This window comes from Tauraco erythrolophus, chromosome 2 (genome assembly GCF_009769465.1).
Source record: "Tauraco erythrolophus isolate bTauEry1 chromosome 2, bTauEry1.pri, whole genome shotgun sequence".
Taxonomy (NCBI): domain Eukaryota; kingdom Metazoa; phylum Chordata; class Aves; order Musophagiformes; family Musophagidae; genus Tauraco; species Tauraco erythrolophus.
In genome coordinates, this window is record NC_141466.1 from 79,030,647 (window position 1) to 79,050,881 (window position 20,235).

At 45.4% G+C, this 20,235-nt stretch overlaps 1 protein-coding gene across 1 annotated transcript in view; it reads right to left on the reverse strand.

Annotated features, from left to right (window-relative positions):
* LOC104384581 (solute carrier family 22 member 2-like) overlaps positions 1–15,612 on the reverse strand; it is a 17,334-nt gene extending 1,722 nt beyond the window's left edge. Inside the window, 11 exon segments of the mRNA XM_086625991.1 lie at positions 2,859–2,958; positions 3,930–4,042; positions 4,777–4,885; positions 6,799–7,013; positions 7,180–7,286; positions 7,843–7,957; positions 8,823–8,991; positions 9,806–9,960; positions 13,599–13,630; positions 13,632–13,703; positions 15,205–15,612. Coding sequence (XP_086482117.1) covers positions 2,859–2,958; positions 3,930–4,042; positions 4,777–4,885; positions 6,799–7,013; positions 7,180–7,286; positions 7,843–7,957; positions 8,823–8,991; positions 9,806–9,960; positions 13,599–13,630; positions 13,632–13,703; positions 15,205–15,612 — 1,595 coding nt within the window.
* Positions 15,613–20,235: the final 4,623 nt, after the last annotated feature.

Genomic DNA, 20,235 nt, shown 5'->3' on the forward strand with positions numbered 1-20,235 from the left:
GTTCTGTTAAGGTGTTCTTGTGTGTTCATGTTCATGAATTGGCAGAAAATCATATCCTACAAGCCAGTACAAAGCTTACATGGTTTCCAGCTTCCCCTGTTTATTGTGTGATCAAAACAATGCATGTGCTAGATTTTATTTGCAACTTGCTCAATCTCATCCCTACTGTATGACGCTGTGTCATCCTACAGTCTGTAAATGTTTTAAAACATGAAGAAATTGGGCCTTTTCCCAGAACTGGGACTGGTCAGGTGACAAACCCAACTCCAAAAAAATATACACAAGTTGATGAATATGATGTGAATCACTTTTTGAATGCTTCCCAAGTGCTGTGGAGAGGACCCTTCAATCTCCAAAAGCACTAGAGCAGTGATTTTCCAGCATGTTATTCAGGGTCATCTGCTTAGAAAGCCATATCATTTTTTTGGCTCATCTTTTCCCCCTGCCTCAGTCTTTATCCCTCACAGCTCCTTTGAAGCTTGGCCATGTGAAAAACCAAACTCATGGCATTAGGAAAACAAATGTGTAAATGCAAACATGAATATGCTTTAATATGCACAGTGTCCTGTTATTGTTCATGCTGGTCCCAATGGGTGTCTGTGATGGGCTTTTCTCCCCCCATGCCATCACTGATCCCTAACAATGCACCCTCCCCACCCCCCACCCCATGTCATGAGGCTTTGCTGCCTCCATCTCCTCTTCACCTTTCTTTTTTTTGTCTACCTTTCCTAATAGCCAGTCAAATTCTGGGATGCCAAAGCTTAAAAGCCAGTCTCAGCTTAGAAGTGCTTCTTTTTTTTTTTTTTTTTTTCCACTTATTTGTCTGGAACAAGATAGGCAAACTGGGAGGGAAGAGGGGGTTCTGGATGCCCCAGGCTCCCCAAGTGGGCTCTGCTGCTGGGGAGCTGGAGCTGCCTCTCAAAGTCAATCTGCTGGGCATCGGGAGCTATAGACCGACTGACAGCACCAAGATTTTAAGGGATGCCAGAGGAATTATGTCAGGGAATTAGTTACTGTCTACATGCTTCCTTTCATGCAGAATCACATGTAGCCTGGAGGAGACAGTTGCGCTCACTACAGAAATGAGCTATGAGCGAGCAGTCTGAAGAGATTTTTAGTTTTATAACAAGCAGAAGAAAGCTTTCCTTCATGAATTTCCCACTCATGCCATATGAATCACTGCTGCCAGATACCCTGGGACACTAGAATGTGCTCGGAAGGCAAACAGAAAAATTTGCGGAAGGGCGGTCCATGAGGGATAGAAATGTGGGCAGATGACCTCTGGCTTGGAAAGTGCCCAGGCCACAAACTGCTGTCAGCTGGGAGAGGGCAATGGGAAAAAGATCCCCGCATTGGCCTGGCTCATTCTCTGCATGTGGGGTCAGGGGCTGGGCTTGCTACGGCTGTGCTGCCGGCCCGCTTCTGCCTCCCTGCCCCAACAAAGGCAGATCCAGGGCAAAATGCATCCTTAGTTGGGAACATCTTCGAAAGTCAGAACGTGGAGATAAATAGTTTTTTCTTTGCTTCTCTCCTGGCTGTGAAAGGAAAAGGGAAAAGGCAAATGATGTTCCTGGTGGCTAACAGCATGATCCACCAAATAATCCATGTGCTTACATTCATTGAAAACAAGAATTAATGGATGTTTCATTACTGGCGATTTTTCAAATGAGGTTAGATTATTTTGGAGACTTTCTGGGTCCTCACTGCAGCTACATTACTGTCTGGAAATTCTATCACAAGAGTAGCATTAGTAACTTTAATTGTGATGTTTCCTACTGTAAAAGCTATTATTCTAGGTGGTTTCTAAAGTAACGCCTGGGTGTGTGGTTGCATGTGTGGACTTCCTAACTTTTCCTAGAGGCAACCTTTCCATGCTCTACGCTGTGCTGCCAACTCGCTTCTGCCTCCCTGCCCCAACAAAGGCAGATCCAGGGCAAAATGCATCCTTAGTTGGGGGCATCTTCGGAAGTCAGAACATGGAGATAATTCCTTTAATTTTTTAAAATAAACTATTTATCATTCCTTTCTGTCCAGGCTGGGTCCTTTTCCCTGCATTACTTCCCCAAATTTAAAACCACACCTCAGACAGCTTTCTCACTGTCAGATGTGAACACCTCTGGGAACATCAGCAGGCCCCTTACTGGCACAGCTGCGAATGGCAGGTGAGACCAGGGTGGTGAGCATCCTTGGGCACATGCAGTGTGCAGCTGGCAGCCACAGATGCTTAGATGGGACCACTAAGTTTTCAGGATGAAACAGGGTTGATGTTCCCCAGCTTTACTTTACACAGATATAACAGCCAGCTTGAGTAGGGTTTCCATACCATTTACCTGCTCGCCTTTCCTCTAGGAGTTGTGCCTTTGCTCTTCTGCCTCACCTTCCCTGGGCAGGTAGGATGGCAGAATGAGCTGCCAAAAGCTCCTGCCACCGTGCCAAGGTGCTTTCTTGTTTGAAAGCCACCTTCAGCTGCTGGCAGTGACTGGCTGTGGAAGGGAGGGCACGTTTCCCTGCGCTGGCAGGTGCCTCCCAAGGCAGAGCGGCTGCACGTGCTGACTAAGGAGCAACCAAAGCCCACACTGATGCTTTTCAGATGGCCTGTGCAACCGACCTCCACACCTTCTCTTACTGTCTGGCTCCCACATGAGGTGTTAGTGGATTCTGCTCAGATGACACAGGAGAGCTCAGAGCCTGATATTCCTAGTGGGGACGAGTTACCCACCAGCCATCTGCTGTATTTATATGTCTACAACAAAGCCCAACAGATTGTCGGAGATGTAAAATAAATGTTTGCTTTTAGCAGATTTTGCAGAAATAAAGGAGAGTTGCTGTGCTCTGTGGGAGGGTGCTTAATGCCATACCTGTGCAGATTTTCAACATCTTCAATGGTTTTGGGCAGAGTCTTTCCCTTCATCTCAGGTAGGAGTAAAACCAAGCTGCTGTTGATTAAAGCAATCACAGCTGCAAACATAGAACAAGGATCACAAAGGCAATGCAATAGTCATGCCTGAGTTTAATTCCAAGTCATGAATTAATCTCCACTGAGACATAGCTGCCCCGATGATTAAATGACTCCTCAGAGCGACAATAACACTTGGCTTTTTATCTACATGATTCTCATTTTTCAGAGTAATTGCTGACATTACTGAGGTGCATCTGAGGCCTGGAAAGAAATTCTGGGCCATAGATCCAGAGATGGTCTGGCTCCCTTGCTTTATGCACACAATATAAAGGAAACAGGTTTTGGCTCTGGTTGTCCAGCTGATATGGGATGGGGGTGACACTAGCTAGCTCTCACCCTGACTTTTGGCTGGACAGGGACACGCATGAAAGGCTGCTACCAGCCCATCTGGCAATTTTAAGTCCAAGCAGATGACATCAGTTACTCTTCCTTTATCCACCAATGCTGTAAACCCATTGTAGAAGACCACCAAATTTGTCAGGCACAGTTTGCCCTTAGTGAAGCCACAGCTGAAATGCTGCTTTGCCACCCTAAATTGCCATGGCATCTTTGCCAGACTGGGCCCCCTGAGGTGCCAGCACGAGGTGGAATGTGACTTTTGTGTGGGGAGAAAAGAGGCCATCCTGCTCGGACCTCAGGTGCTGTAACCATGCCGCAGGTGAGAGAGGCAGAACCCAAAGACCTTCCTCTTTAGGGAAGGGCTCAGCAGGAGAAAGCCAAAGTTTGAAAGAGCTATCTCAAAAACATGGGGTCCCCTTCACTACAGAAAGGGCTAAGAGGTGACTTTGCTACGACTTCCAAACACTGAGATGAAATGGACTTACCAAGCTATATCTTACATGTGTATACATGTGTATATACATCTCTCCACGTTTTTTTTTCAAAGGTGGGAAATAGGTCACCCAACTCATTTGTTGGGTATTTGTTTGTCTAGACTGTGAACAACTGGTTCGTCTGGCAGCTCTCTTACCAAAGATGACCAAGGGCAGATCGTGCCAGAGCTCTGCTAGTCTGTACACAAGGAAGGGTGTTATGATCCCACCAATGTCGCACATGGAGGAGCAGACGAGGACTCCCAGGTTCCTGCAAAGCACGTACATACACGCACGTGTGCACATGTGTGCATACACATGTCACCACTCTGCCTGGGGGCGCCTCGTGCAGCTCTGCACCTCAGTGTCCCAGCAGGACCTATAGCAGTTGGGAGCAGGGTCTGAAGAGCAGGTCAGCACGCTGCTCAGGGGATTTCCAGCTGGTGGGAGCAGGGGTGCTCCATGAGCCTCAGTGATGAAAAGGCAGATAACACCCTGGGTTTTAGGAAGTAACTTAGAAAGGTCTGGCCCCTGTCGCGGTGAACATAATCAAAAGAGAGCATAGGCAGAGCATTCTCCTGCGGAGAAATAATGCAAGATGAAACGGGTGAGGAGCGAGGGAGTTAGACAAGGCAAGATGTTAAGACCAGCCCCATAATGGAGGAGAGATGTTAATGAGCATTTGACTTCTGGTTCGCTGAACTGCGCTGGAAGGGGAGCCTGGAGAATGTCTGGGAAGGTTTTTGCACATCCCCTCAGAAACCTGCTGGGCTCAGAAGTGGGGAAGGGATTTGCCCAAGGAAGGTGGCAGGTTCCTGCTGCACCACCCAGAAGCTCTTCTTTACCTTTGCAAAGGTTTGTTTTATACATACAAACTCATTTTCCAGGGTAGTGCATGAGCCACATGCTCCTCAACTGCATCCACAGCCTTGAGTCGGCCTCTTGCGGTCTCTCCCGGAGAAACACCCAGCGCTTTTACCGGCTAACAGATGATGGTGCACTTACCTGAGAAATGTTGGATACAGCTCAGGATTTACCAGGCAAATGACTTCATAGCACATGGTAATTCCCATCCTGCCCAAGCAAGCTGTAGTCATTTTAAGCCAATAAAGAGCTGGAAAGACATTGTGAACATTAAGGTTGAAATACAAAACTACAATTTTTCTTTTTTTTCTTTTTTTTTTTTTTTAATATAAAACAGCATTAAAGATTTAACTTCAGGAAAGAATAAGTTTGCTGTCATGAATGGACAGCAGAAGAGTAGCACATGATGGTGTTCTGTTTCATTTGCAACCCGCATATTCAATTTCATAGTGCAATTGTCTTGGGATTCAAGCAAATAACCATAACTTGAGATTTTTCTAGGAGAAACCGATGGTAAAAAGTAGTTTGAGTTATCCAATACATCAACCAAAAGCTTATGCAAATCACCATTTCTTGCTTGCATTAAAACTAAAGAAAGGACAGCCGCTTTGTTTGGTAGTTGAAATCTGCTTGTTAGCAAGATGCTCCATACTTTTCCACAGAGACTCTGATGGCTTTCAGGCTAGGACAAGTTTGCGTTGTCCCACTTTCTCCCAGTATGTGCTCTACAATTGCTTTTACACCTGGAGCTACAGACGTCTGCTGCAAATAAATGAATATCCCAGCTCTGCATGTAGAGTCAGTCCAGGACACCTCTGTGTGCCACGTGGGTTTTTTAGATCCCAAACTGACCTTGGATCACAGCTTCAGATGTTTCAGCTATTAGCGCATGAGGAGCATTGAGTTTCTCTCTCATTTAGCCAGCTAAGGGATGCATCAAGCCCTGGGCAGTACTTCACTGACTGATAGCTGCCTTTCCAGAGGCAGAGCCTCTCCAGAGCAGAGACACCAGCCACCACTGCACGTGGTTTGCAGCAGTTGCAGCTGTGGGAGCCCCAAGCCATCTCCTCCTCCCTGCTGTGGCTCTGTCTGCCCACCAGCTCTGCAGAGCCAGTCTGGGTGAAAAACAACCCTTTTCTGGAGGGTTGGACTTTGAGCTATGGGCATTGAAGGTGGCTCAGCTTGGGGCTGGTGGTGCTGACTCCAGAAAGCGGGGAAGACTGGGGTCTTTGCTGGTGGATGCTGCTGCCAAGCTTGGAGGGGTTTAAACTGTGGATTGAGCCACATTGGCAGTAGTGTCTTCACTGGCTGTACTCGTCTCTGGTGCAACGTGCTCACTCAGGAGCTGCTGCTTCCTGTGCCCTGGCTCAGGCAGCAGTTGCAGGACCACGGGACTCCCACCCCTGCGCTCCCTTAACAAAACCCAGCGGTCCCTTGCATAGCCCCTGCACTCCCCAGCTGCTTGTGAAAATGAGTTTCTATTGTCCAGACACTTTGTTATTTTTCCCCATGATGTTTTTCCATAACATTTTGTGGTTTTGTCCTTGTTCCCCTGTGAACTGATAGTTGTTTGGCACTGTTTTGTCTGTGGTTTCAGTCTAGTTGTATTCCATAAAGAAAAAGGAAAGATGTTTCATTCAGTGGCCCTTAAGGGACACATTGCTTTGAGAATATGGCCTTGGAGCAAACACTTAGCTAAACAAAAGCCAAGTGCCTGTTACTGTGGTTGCTCAACATCCTACATTCATGGCAGCAGCTCCCAGATGGTGTTTAAGTGTGTGTGTGTGTGCCTGTACGTTTTCCTTTTTAGAAACTGAAAACATGGGTATTTTTGATGAAAACCCTGAATTGTACATTCAAATCCAAATTTTAGGTCAGACTAAAATTGGGAACTTAACGTGGCTTGTTTCATGATCTAGCACCTGCAGACTTGCCATTTGATTTGATGCCATTTTTGAAATGTAATTCACCCCATTTGTCCAGCCTCTCATTAGCTGCTATAAATGCTGATGGTGGGACATAAATCAGCTTTTATGGTATTTGCCTTCATTGAATCACAATACTAACAAGGGCCAGGTTAGCAAGAATGGTTTTCCATTTTCAAGGCCAATAACCAAGAGATATGGAGAGAATTAATTGTTGGAGGAGGTTTGCATGACTCACTGTCTGGGACTAATGCTGTAAGGAGGCAAGCAACACCTGCCACCACGTTTGCCACAGCCCATGGGTAGCGACGGCCGATGCGATCCAGTGTCAGCAAGAGGATGAAGGCAGCTGGGAACTCGACGAGGGCAGAATACAGGAAATCCAGATATATATTCCCAGCAGCTATTCCCATGTGCATGATGAGCCCCTGGTAGAGGACGGAGCTTGTGAACCTGGGCAGAGAACAGGGTGCAAATGAAGCCAAACCCTTTGGCAGAGAGTTTCTGCAAAGAACCAAGATTTGCAGCTCGTCAGGAGCAGAACAGGTTTAAATCAATGACAGTGATTTAGGGCATTGAATCACACACCTCCATTCGGGCTGCAAAAGCATTCCCTTACCAGCTGTACATCAAAATGAGCGTATGTTTTCTTATCTGAGGTGTCCTGATCAGGTCTAGAAATGAAGGTTTCAGCTTTTCTCCATCTTCATCTTTGGTGTTGAGATTCTAGGAGCACAAGTTACAGAGGGACAAGAGATTACAGTAGGCAGGGGAGAGGATGGTGAACACTGCAATGAATATTTTCCTATGGATTAATGGAGGAAAAGGGTTTTCATTTACCAGTTAAGTAACTGAGGGCAAAATAACTTCTCCGGAGTGTTTTGGGGAAAGGAAAAATGAAAATTTATATAGAGAGTCTTCATATCCATGTAGCCATTTATATAAGGCTGTTGCATGGCATGAAGCAGCATTTTAAAAAGTAATGAATAAGGATGTTCTGAAATTTTAAATCATTGAGATTTGGCGAATTTACTGTTGATCTATACTATTGAAAGGAAGAATTCTTCTTGTCTGCTGGCTATTTTTCAAGCCTCTTTTCCAAAACATGCTCTGCAAACGTCCTAGGCAGTCAAAGAGCAGAAAACTTACTTGCCTTTGCATTAGGGAACTACAGTGCTTTTGGTGGCCAAGCTGCTCCCTACTCTAAACCCAAAACAATCCTAAACTCATAATATTATTTGCCTCAAGATTTGCACATATGCAGCAAATGCAGTGCAGTCACCTGGAAAGAGAGAGGTAGCTGCTTCTTATTTCCCTTGGCAATGCGCTTAATAACTTCCATAGCTTTATCATTTTGCTTTTGAGCTATGAGCCACCTGGGAGACTCAGGCAGACACCTGCAACACATATAAGCATGACAGCTATGAGGAAAGAAAATGTATGTTATTGTTGCACAGAAAACGAAAACGGAACTGAGTTTCTCAGGCTAGGATCCTATGGTGTATTGGATGTCCACAGGCGGTATTGAACTCAGCGGTAGCTGTATCTGTCAGTGATTGCACTCTGATTTGTGGTCCACTTGAATGACAACATAGCCCAATTTTTAATTTTTTTTTTAGGCTTAATTTTTTAAGCCTTTTAATTTTTTAAAGGCTTAATCCAGTTTATTATAGTTTGGAAGCATCAGTCTGAGACAAATTCTGTTGACATGTTTTAGAAATGGCTAATAGGCTGTGGATATAAAAAAGAACATCTGTAAACCTGATCCTTCAGCTTCTCCATGTTAAAAATAAACTTGCAAAAAAAGCCAAACAAAAAACTGTTCCCTGATCTGGTTATGGAATTTTTTAAGGAGTGTTTTCACTCTTTTTTTTTTTTTTTTTGCAAATACTCAACAAATGTCTGTTGATTGCATTTTTTAAAGAAAAGTAATTTTAGTCAACTGTTAGAAAAACTCACTTCTCACAGTAGCTCAAGCACTGTTCAAGGAATTAGGACTGATTAGTTTGTGACGGGTGGCAAGGATTCCAAACAGAGAAGCATTACGACAAGTTGCAGGTAGTCTCTTGCTCTTAGGTGATTCAGACTAAAGCCCTGGGCAGGGGGAACAGAACAACAGAAAAGTGACAGATCTGATCTGATGTTGTCTTAAAAATCCTGTGTGTAGCACTGTGGCTGATCCCTACTGAGAAGCCTCATCTTCCAGTTACAGTCGCTGTCCTTGACTTGACGTTGCTGTGAGCTATAGCAGAGGGCACTTACCAATAGTAGAGCAGGAAGAAGAAATTGGGCAGTGTGACTGTGAGCTGGAACCACCTCCAGTGTGGAATCATGTAAGCCAAGGCAGTGAGGATGAGGAGTCCCAGCGTGAAGGCAATCTGGTAAGTGATAGCTGTTGCTCTCCGGTAGTTTGAGCCAACAAATTCTGCAACTGCAAGGACAAGTTGCATGAGGCACAGAGAAAATAAGTTGGTTTGGAGAGCTGGAGAGACTCCAAAGCTCCTTCCAGCTAAAACCATGTGGAGCTCCTGTGAGTAGCCATGCCCTTATGGTGTAGTGTGTGGATGTGAGTTTGTATGGGAAATGAGAGCAGGTCTGGGTCTCCGGTGTAGAGCACAGGGCAAGTCCTGACCCTTCATCCTCCATCAGTCAGCTGGGGACTTTGCCCCTGCCTTCGAGGGTGTCAGGCCCTCACCCATCAACATGGGGCAAAGGTTGCTTTCTTCCTCCCATTCCTTCTAGCTGAGAACTAAATAGGAAAATAAAAGAGAGCTGCTTGTCTCCATCTCCCTCCTCCCATATGGCTTGGGAACAGAGCATCCCTCTCTGTCAAGCATGTGAAACTGCACAGTAAAAATTGTTTTGGCACAAAGCCCGTGAAACACAAGTGTTACCTCTCATAGCACTACTTGCTGCCTTTTCCAGAAAAGTGTCTTACATCTTTGCAGCATTTATTTCTTGTCTCTAGACTTTGTCCTTCGTTTTGGCACATGTCTCTTCAGGTATGAACACTCCCTAGTTTTCAGAGCTGCCTCCTAATTATCCCACTTATGTCTATGAGCTGATGCAAGCTTGGGTCATAAACACCTGCATTTAAGCAAGAGGTGCACTTTGGCGGTATATAGCACAGTGTCGCTGTCTACTCTGGTTACACTTGGCTCCAGCTGGATGGCTCCAGTGGGGTCAGCCCTGCTGCTAAACCTTGAGGTTCCTGCCCAGCAAGTGTAATTGCAAGCTGCCGTAACTGAGGACGTAGCCTGTCAGCCAGGCCCCCTTGCTGACCAGTCCCTGTATCAGGCGGAAGATCACCGTCCAGCTGTAGCCGGTGCAAAGGCCATGAGAACTCCCGAGGACTGCATTGATGAGGACTGTGACCAGGAGATAGAGTTTGCGACCAAATCTGTGGAAGGAAAGAAGAAAAGTGATGAAGAGGCTCAACTGCTGGCAGGGTCAGGTGGCAAACCACAGGGTTTGAAGAGGCTGGAGATAGTCCCTGTCCCCATCTTCCCTGTTCATGTTGAGTAGGAGTCTCCATCTGTTCCTTCCTTTGCAATGTTTTCCATGTTCTCATGTTTTCATGTGCTTCAATGGAATCTCAGGGGACTCCCCTGTCCTGTGTTTTCAGGTCATTACTTCTGGTTAATGACTTAGTTAATGAGTTCAAGAAACGGTCTGATATGGCTCTTCAGCTCATCTTTGAAAGCTGCAATAGCTTTTTAATGGGGATCTTGTTTGATAGCTGTGATCTTTACCTATTTTCTCCTCAACCTTGACTGGCTATTGAGTTCTTCTTGAAGAGGGTTTTGCACATCCTTGTTATTTGTCATTCCCTGTATCGCTGTGACTCACTGGTAGTCAGAAATAAATTGTTTCCAAAAGGAATAAGCTTACTGGAACACTGGAAAGGCATTTATTTTCTAGATGACAGAGATATATACTCAGTTAGAAGTATGATTTATAGAAATCATACTACATACATACATCACAGCCTACAAATACTTGAGAAGGGATGGTGGGGAGGTGGGGGAAGGGCTCTTTACATTAGTGATGGGTGATAGGACAAGAGGAAATGGGTATAAGCTTAGTCAGGGGAGATTCAGGTTGGATGTTAAAAAATATTTCTTCTCTGAAAGGGTTGTCAGCCACTGGAATAGGCTGCCCAGGGAGGTGGTTGAGTCCCCATCCCTGGATGTGTTTAAGAAAAGGGTGGATGAACTACTTAAGGATATGGTTTAATGGGAGATTAGGGACGGTTGGACTGGATGATCTCTAAGGTCTTTTCCAACCTAGAAATCTATGAAATCTATGAAAAACATTAAATTAGTCAATGTCCACTCACAAAAATAGCATGATAATAAATGCCAGCCCAAATAAATGTCTTTTGTTATCTACAATAACATCAACAGATGCCATCGCTCAAATTTTCCTCCTGTCATGAGCCTGACATACAGATGTTTTTGACTTGCCTTAAACTCCAGCCCTAGAGAGCCTCATCAAACCATAAGAGGAGCCCTCTCCTCTAAGGCCCTTTCCCAGTGCCCCAGCTCTCAATGTCAGAGGTGCAAGTGCTGCATGTTAGCATTGACCTCGGGAGCAGTCTAGGGAAACAGGCATGCCGTTTCCAAGACACCTATGACTCTGGAATGTCAAAGTCAGTGCCTGGATGGGTGCCCAGTGACCGATCAAGCAAATGAGTAGGTCCAATCCCTCCGAGAGAAGCGCATTTGGAAAGAGCTTATGAAACCTTCCCTGGAGCACCTAAAACGTGTGCAGGAGTTGTCCTGAGTACAGAGAGTTGCAGCAATCTCATGTAGGGGAAGAGTAGCACTCCAGATGCACTCAGGCTGTCTGACAAGAAGATGAGTGTTTCAAATCTGGGAAACAAAAAAATCATGGGCCTTTTTCCTGTTCCCTCTACTAAATTTGAGGCTTCTGGGATTCTTTTTGCCCTAAGCACAACTCTCTATGGGTATGGGATTTTGTATTGCTCTTGGGTGCTTGCAGTGCTTTAGGACCATGGTGAACTGGCAGAATGGTAGCGAGTAGAACAGTAGAAAAACCCTTGACACTATGACATGCGTGTGCGTTATCTTAGCAGCAATAATATCCTATTCCCTCATGTCTTTTCATACTTCTGCTTGATAATAAGCCTTGGTAAAAAGATCCTTCAGTATTTTGACATGGAGAGAGACCATGTCAGATATAAATGGCTGTGGGTTTGGGAGCTCCGGTTTCTGTTGGCTTGCACAGCCATATGCTGCCAAGAAATGCCTTTGCTAGTGAACATTATTGCTTAATCCATCTCTGTGCTGAAAAGGTGATCTGAAGAATGGTGCCTCTGATGGTCATGGGATCTGCTTGCTGCTGTTTCATGTCCTGTCATGGCTGGACGAGTAGCTGACATGTATACCCTCCTTCGCTCCTGTGAGCTGTTCATCATTATCCCAGCATCAGTTCTGGGAAAAAGGATGTAATACTTTCAAATTCACTAGAAGACTGGCCAGAAAAGAAGAATTGGGTTTAAGGGAAAGAGAGGATGAGGGACTGACATATGTTTCTGACACAAAAAAGAAACCAAATCTTTCAAGATGCACATGAAGAAAAGCAAAAATTGGTGTGTGTCAACCTTTGTCCTTCAAATCAGACAGGGGACTCCAAACCAGGACTGAAGACTGGATGTAGGATCTTTGTGGTACTACTGTAGCCATTTGATGTCTTTCACCTGAGAGAGCTTTCTGCCAAAAGTGCAGCCCCACACAAGATGTGGCCAGGAAGAGTTTCTTTGATAAATCACTATCTTCTGATAACAAATCCATTTAAGCAGAGAGCTTCCGACATTGTCTGGTTCACTGGCAGTAAGGTAATGGTTTACTGAGGACTGGAGAGTGGTCAGTCCAATCTGTGCATGGTTTGTCCTTGTGAAGGGACAGGTTGGGGTTAGCTGGGACTGTGGTAGCCACTTTCCTCACAAAGGTGGTGTGCACAACCTAATAGATGATGTGTTTGCCCACAACGAAACACAGGACTGGGGATCAGCGAGACAAACACGGTCCCATCCTTGTTTTGTAACACTGCAGAAGTACTATGGAGGATGTCTGTGCCCCTTCCCATAGAGCTTCCCCTGTGGAGGAGGGCAAAAGTGAAAAGAAGGGAATAGTGGCAATATCTGTCCAACAGAGATGATTCTGAGGTCTGACCAGCATGGGGGGAAAAAGCTATTGCTCATCAGCGCTCTTGTATGTTTTGAGACTAAAAGGAAAAAAAACCATTTCTCCGAGACAGACTAGCTCTACGGAAGGATTGTTTACCCTATGTTACCTTCACTTCTCCAGTTCCAATCTTAGCCTCTCTTACCATTTTACTGAAAAATTTGGTAAACACTCACAGGAAAGTCACCTAGAAAGTATTAAATTTGTTTAGAATCTAACCTAAAAAACCAAAACACCAGTGGGCAGATCTATGGTATGATGACATTTGTGATGGAAAAGAGGAGGTGAGCGATAATAAGGTCAAGATCTGGCTACATACAGAGCCAGCTGACAAAAAGGGGACCAAAGAAAATTTAAGAAGGAGCAACTTCTATTTCTAAACACTCCTATTTTGAAACTGATTGATGGCCATCTGGATACTGTCAAAAATTAATGTGAAACAAATTTGTCATGAAGACGGGCAAATAGATCTTGGTATGTGAGTTAAAATTTCATCTCAAGATCTGAGATCATGTTGCAGTTTGCCACTGCGGAAGAAAACAAAATCTCTTCACTTGTGAATGTGCAGATTCCCTGTGGAGCCACTGAGAGGCTATAAAAGTGGAGCAACACCATGGCATTTCCATGGATTCCTGGATCACAACAGCCTTTGAAAGCTGGGGCTTAGGAACCACCATCCATCCACCCCTTTGTAAGTGACACATGGGCCTTTTGGATCAAGGTTTAAGTACATTCATTTCCTCTTTGAATCGTGAATGTTGTTCAGTGACGTGCAGAAAGCAAGTAACCTGAGGAAACAGTTCATGTCACACCTGTCTATACTACCTACCTGTCTGCTATGTAGCCAATGCTCATGGATCCAATAAAAAAACCCGGCATTCACACATGACTGGAAGAGGTCCAGCTTCCAGGAGTCCTCACACACCAGGCTAAACTGCAAGGGCAGCCAAAGTTAGAAGAGCGGGAACATTCAACACAAAACATGGCTTTTCAAGGAAGGATAATGGAATGAAACCAGTGACACACAACCAGGAAACAGGCCCCAGAAAATAAATCTTTTAATTTCTTAAACTAACATCTGCCATGCATCTAGTCCGGATTTTCCCAAACTTTGTGGAAAAGTTACACCCTGGAAAATGATTGCACAATGACACATAACGAGAGTGGGAAAGGGAGAGAAACTTTGATTGAACAAATTAGAATGTTCAGAAAAATCTCACTCTCCTCCCCACCCATCTGACTGAAATTTGGAGGATGCTTGGAGCATCGCTTCCTTCCCGGATGCCAGGGCCTGTGTGTGTATTGTCTCGCTGTGCGAAGGCAGTGCCAGGCGTGAGAGGTGGCGGGGCTGCCATGAGCCCTGTCGGAGGGGAGCCGAGGTGACTGTCCTGCTCCTCATTAGCACTGGCAAAGTGCCCATGATTTGGTTGACTTTTTTCTACAGTGACCCGGTACTCTGTCACTTGCTTTTGATTTACAGTTAACAGGTTACCAACCTGCACCCAGCAAGGGGAGGAGGGTAAAGTGGTATTAACTTGTCTACAGCTAGAAGTATTCATTCAGGTGTAGCTAGACGTCAACCTAGGAAGAATCATGAATGTCTTTGTCTACTTTTTTAAACTCTTTCTAACCCGGACAAGTTTGCTGGAGCCATACCAAACAGCTCAGGATGATTTCCCTGGCTTGAATGATGTGGAGGACAGCCGGGAGTGCTCTTCTCTACCTCAGCCCATCTGTCCCAAGAGAAAGTGAGGTGGAATTGCTTTGTAATGGTGACAGTAGTAAAGCAAGGGAATATGAATACCCAGCCCAAGGAAGCTGTGAAGTACCCAGAAGAATGAGTTACAGAAGCATCTGCTAGGCATGGTTTAGGTATAGTTCATACAGGCTTGAGACTGGAGGAGAAGTAGAAGAGATCTCTCTTGACGTCCTTCCTATGCTTCAGGTGTCTACATGGCTTGTAGACAGTTCATACTGGTTTGCAGTTTTTCACTTTCTAAATTATCTGGTTTAGATAATGTAAGTTCGAAGAGAAGAATGCCGTGTTGCTAACTCATCATCTCACAAATTTAGCCCATTTCTTCTTCTTGTTCATTGTATGTGATTGTCTGTTTGGATTATCACCCAAACGTGCAATTCTTCAGTTTGGGCTGTGGGGTGTTACCCTCAATTTGGTGACTGAAATACCGAATTATGGGAATAGCCATTGTGTGATTGATGACAAGCTTGCAGTATTATCCTCCCAGGAAAAGCAATCATTTCCCATTATTTATCCACACAAATCTTTGCTCTCAGTCCCTAGCAAGTCCTGATATTCACTATTTGTTAGCAGTCAGGCTCAGGCTGTGCACCAAAAGCAGACTTTACCAATCCAATATCTTTTAGTTTCAAGGTGCGCAGGCAAGAGTGATTTTGCTGGACAAACTATGTGTTACCTCAGTCACGAGAGAGGTAAGGGAGTCGTAGACCCAGCCGTCCTGGCAGGGACCTAGTGGGACGGTGCTCCGGTTGCCCATGAGGCTGCTGAGGGGGTCAGTGCAGCTGATGCCCACCGCGTTCCAGTCCACCTCGTACCTCCTGCAGTGGCTGCCGAAACTGGCCCCGTGGCCACCCCACTCAGGAACTGTGTGATTCAGCTGCTCCTCCAGGCTCCAGCTGCACCTCTGGCTCAGCTCAGCCACGCCGGGGCTGCGACAATGGTGCTCAGGGGTGAATCCCAGGAAAAAAATCCCCACGTAAATGGGAGTGAAGATAGCAGAAAGGAGACATAATACAAAGAGGGCTTGTTTCTGAAAGAAGGCGAATTCTCCAATCTGCTCTAAAATGTCATCCAAGGTTGCCATCTTTGTATGTTGCAACTCATTAAAATATCTAACTTAGCTGCTTTCCAGGGCTTTGCCCTTCAGTACATGCTTAAATAACAGCTGAAGTGTTTGCTCAAAACTCACAAGCAAATAATTAATTAACGTTGTCAGTTGTCAAGCCATGCATCACACCTTTGTTTCTCAAAAGCCATTTCTAAACAAACTTTGGTTCTCTTGTTTTGGCCTCCACTGTTACTTTGTTTTGTATATGACACGCTTGAAATACGAGAGCTGATGTCTTAGATGATAGCCTTTTCAGTCTGTCACTGAGAGTCTGCCAGTGCACAGCATGGGATAGGCAGTAATTCCTTTGTCCAGTATTTTCAGAGGCCATAAATGCCATAAAAGCAATGTTGTCCTCTCTCTCGTGTATATACAACTGGGGGACTTTATACTCAAAATTACACTGGATATAAATGACTGCTTGCATGCTGCTGCATGCATTGCAGAAGACAAAGCAAAGAAGACATGACACGGTAGATTTCTTTTAGGCACCTAAAATAGCTAAAGAAGAGTGTTGTGCCCCAAATAGGAAGCAAACCAGCCGCCATAGTACGAGGTGGCACTTCTGAGTCAGAGGTGCCCAGACTGAACTTGCAAGGGTTCACATGTGGCTGCCCCACACCCAAGGAGCTGAGAGTGGTCCAGAGACCCGTCATCAGCCCTCATCTGCCCACCCTGCCCTCTGCCTCCTGCCCTGTACCCTGGGGAGGTGGCAGGCAGAGGCTGCCATAAACCACAGCCCCGTCTCACCAACACTTTACGGGTATTTCATGTGAATTTATCAGACAATGCTAAAATGTAAGTGTGTGCTTAAGCAATGGAGACATCCTCAGCCTCTTCTGCTGAGGGGGAAGGATTATGTTGTGTTCCCATAGCCACGGTTGCACAACGTCCTTTCATGTTGTTCCCTGTTTGCCTGCCCTGTAAACAATTAGCTTGTGTCAAATAATGTAAGCAATGATGGAGGACTGGAAGAGGTTCAGGGCAGCTGAACATCAGAAGTGTGAATGTGGACAAAAAGAACATCTATGGGCAAAGATCTCTGCCTGCAAATTTTCTGCAGATAGGTTTTATTGCCCCTTTTTCTAAGCTAGACTGAAATGGCTATATAGCTTGTTTAGTGTTTCTGAAGGGAATCCCTGAGCAGGCTTCTGTCACTGGGTTGATTTCCACCCAAGGAGCAAGCACTCACTGGCCTCTCTGAGTTTTATGAAGCAGAAAATTAAACGATGAACTTTGGAGGAAAATAGAGGTGATAAGTAACGTGCTATTTTTAAGGGCTATTAATAACAAGCCCTGCTGAGTTACAATGACTGGCATACCTAGGAACTGTCATGAATCACAAACGGGACTGCTACTTTGCAATAAACATCTTTCACAGCTAAGAAAAGACAGGACCTTTGACCGTTTACAACTAAAAAGTTTACCTATCTCTGTTCAGATCTGGTTTGCATCAGAAGGAGGGAATGGGCTATTGCCTCTGTTAATGCTCTAGGACCTCACTGCAATAGCAACATTTCAACCTTGCACCCACCTGCACACAGACTACTCAGCAGCACACATATTCGACACGTGTTAACCGCTAAAACCTGGGCCAGCCAAAGCCAAATTAAATGCAACAAGAAGTGCATAAAGCATCCTGGAAATGTGCTTTACTCCCTTTCCTGATTCTGCCTAGTGTAGTTTCATGGCGGAGAGAGCAAGAAGGAAGACCAATGCAGTTGTGTCATATGCCAGTTATGCTGGCAGAAGGTTGTAGCTCCAGTTTTAAGGTAAATTGATATTCTTTCTCTTGGAAAACCTGTAGTGTCACTTGAGTATTCTTTTGTATCACCAGTGAGCAAAGTATTGTCCTACAGTAGGAGTGACAACTGAGTAGCTTCAGATATTGAGTGACATCCAGAGGCTTTTTATATTGACATTTGAGCTGCTCTCAACTGTGTATGGCAACATCTTAAGGGAACTGTGTAGGCAATCTTAGGGGAACTGAGTGGGCCATCCCACGAGCATAATGGCATGTGAAGCCCCACCAACATAAGAGTGTATGATACTTGTCACCTTCACCCTCATGAACAGGGGCAGTGTGACAGCTTGCCAGGGTGAAATCCATACTGAGAAACTAAACGGAACTGTGTATGGGCTCAAGCGCTGTCCCGTATCCACCCTACTTAATCTTTACCATCCTCCCTCATACTGTTTTGCCCAATTCCCATTAGCACAGTCCTCTCAAGGCCCGGGCGTGTTTGGGGTGGTAATGCTGGACAGGCGGTTTTTGGTAGGCGGAATGGAAAAGATCACTCTGGCTGGGGATGGTGCATACAGATGTAAGCTGTGCCAGGCCCCATGCTGCTGGCAATAAAAAATGAGCCTGACTGTTTTATCTATTCGCACAGAAGCAGTATGGCATCCAATTATTATTACCCAGCTGGCCTGAATTGAATATAATTATAATTAACTAATTAACTAAGGTTTAGACCCTGCCTACAAAAGGTGGGCCATTTCCTCCTGGCTGTGGAAGATGTAATAGCATCCTTGGAGCTGCAGCCCAGGCTGGTGAGTGACATCTGGTGACCCCGACGTGATACAAACATGACAGACCCTGAAGACTGCAACCCTGACTCTCTTGCCAGAGCCTGAGCTGAGAGCCAGAGCCAAAAAGAGCCAGAGCTGGAGCAAGAGTCCTTTGGTGAAGAAGGTAAAGCTGCAAGCCCTGATGTGATATTCGTGGGAGGGAAGTGTGCTGGAGTTGGAATGAATGGACTGGGTCTCTGCTCACTGTAAAGCCTTCTTGAAAAACCTTTGAAAACAAAAAAACCTGTAAAACTAAAAGGGGGAATTATGGCATCCAATTATTATTACCCATCTGGCCTGAATTGAATATAGTTATAATTAACTAAGATTTAGACCCTGCCTACAAAAGGTGGGCCATTTCCTCCTGGGTGCGGAAGATGCAATAGCATCCTTGGAGCTGCAGCCCAGGCCGGTGAGTGACAAAGCAGCACGACATCAATCAGTGTATAACGTGTAAGGCAGCCAGAGAAGCAAAGTAAACAAAGCCGGACCTCCTGTGTTAGCAGAGGGCATCCGTGCCTCCCACAGAAGACCCGTATTGCCCTGTAGTGGCAAGTTCATGAAGCAATGTTAGCTGTGGCAAGTTTGCTGCAGATAATCAGTAATCCCTTGAGTTTACAGTAGTGAAGCATTACCATGCCTGCTTTAAAACATCTCAGCCTTCCAAAAGCTGAGGTAACCATTCCCATACTCTGAGCTTTCTGAGCTTTAGATGTACGCTCACAGGGTTGGGTGAAATGTGAACAAAGCAAAGCCTAAAACACTGCTGAAAAAAAAAAAAAACAGATACAAGACAGGTCTAATCCATAAAAGCAATGCATAGTGATAATGATAGTCTGTATAACTCTGCTGTCAAACAATAGCCCTAATTCAGAGACCTGAAAGCATCTTTGTGCTGCTTTTGGCTGGAATAGAGTTAATTTTCTTCACAATAGCTAGCATGGGATTACGTTTTTGGATTTGTGCTGGGAACAGTGTTGGTAATACAGGGATGTTTTCATTCTTGCTGAGCAGTGCTTACACAGAGTCAAGGCCTTTTCTGCTTCTCACCCCACCCCACCAGCGAGTAGGCTGGGGGTGAAAAAGAAGCTGGGAGGGGACATAGCCGGGACAGCTGACCCCAACTGACTAAAGGGATATTCCATACCATACGATGTCACGCTCAGCATATAAGGCTGGGGGAAGAAGGAAGGTGGGGAGGAACGTTCAGAGTGATGGTGTTTGTCTTCCCAAGTCACCATTATGCATGGTGGAGCCCTGCTTTCCTGGAGATGGCTGAACACCTGCCTGCCCATGGGAAGCAGTGAATGGATTCCTTGTTTTGCTTTGCTTTTCCTATTAAACTGTCTTTATCTCATCCCAAGAGTTTTCTCACTTTTACTCTTCCGATTCTTCCCCCATCCCATCAGGGGGAAGTGAGCGAGCGGCTGCATGGGGCTTAGTTACCAGCCAGTGTTAGGCCACGACAGTCCTTTTTGGTGCCTGATGTGGGGCTCAAAGGGTTGGAGATAATCACAGAATTGCAGAATGTTAGGGATTGGAAGGGACCTCAAAGGATCATCTAGTCCAATCCCCCTGCCGGAGCAGGACCACTTAGATTAGATCACACAAGAACATGTCCAGGTGGGTTTTGAACATCTCCAGAGAAGGAGACTCCACAACCTCTCTGGGCAGCCTGTTCCAGTGTTCTGTTACCCTTACTGGGAAGAAGTCCTTCCTCATGTTTAAGCAGAACCTCCTATGTTCCAGCTTATATCTATTTCCCCTTGTCCTATCATTGGATGCCACTGAGAAGAGCCTGGCTCCATCCTCATGACAGTCACCCTTTACGTATTTATAAACATTAACGAGGTCCCCCCTCAGTCTCCTCTTCTCCAAGCTAAAGAGACTCAGCTCCCTCAGCCTTTCCTCATAAGGGAGATGCTCTACTCCCTTAATCATCTTTGTGGCCCTGCGCTGACAGATTTGATTGGAATGTGTTAGAATGAAATTATAGGTGTTTAGCCATTAATCAGCAGGCTCCTGTGC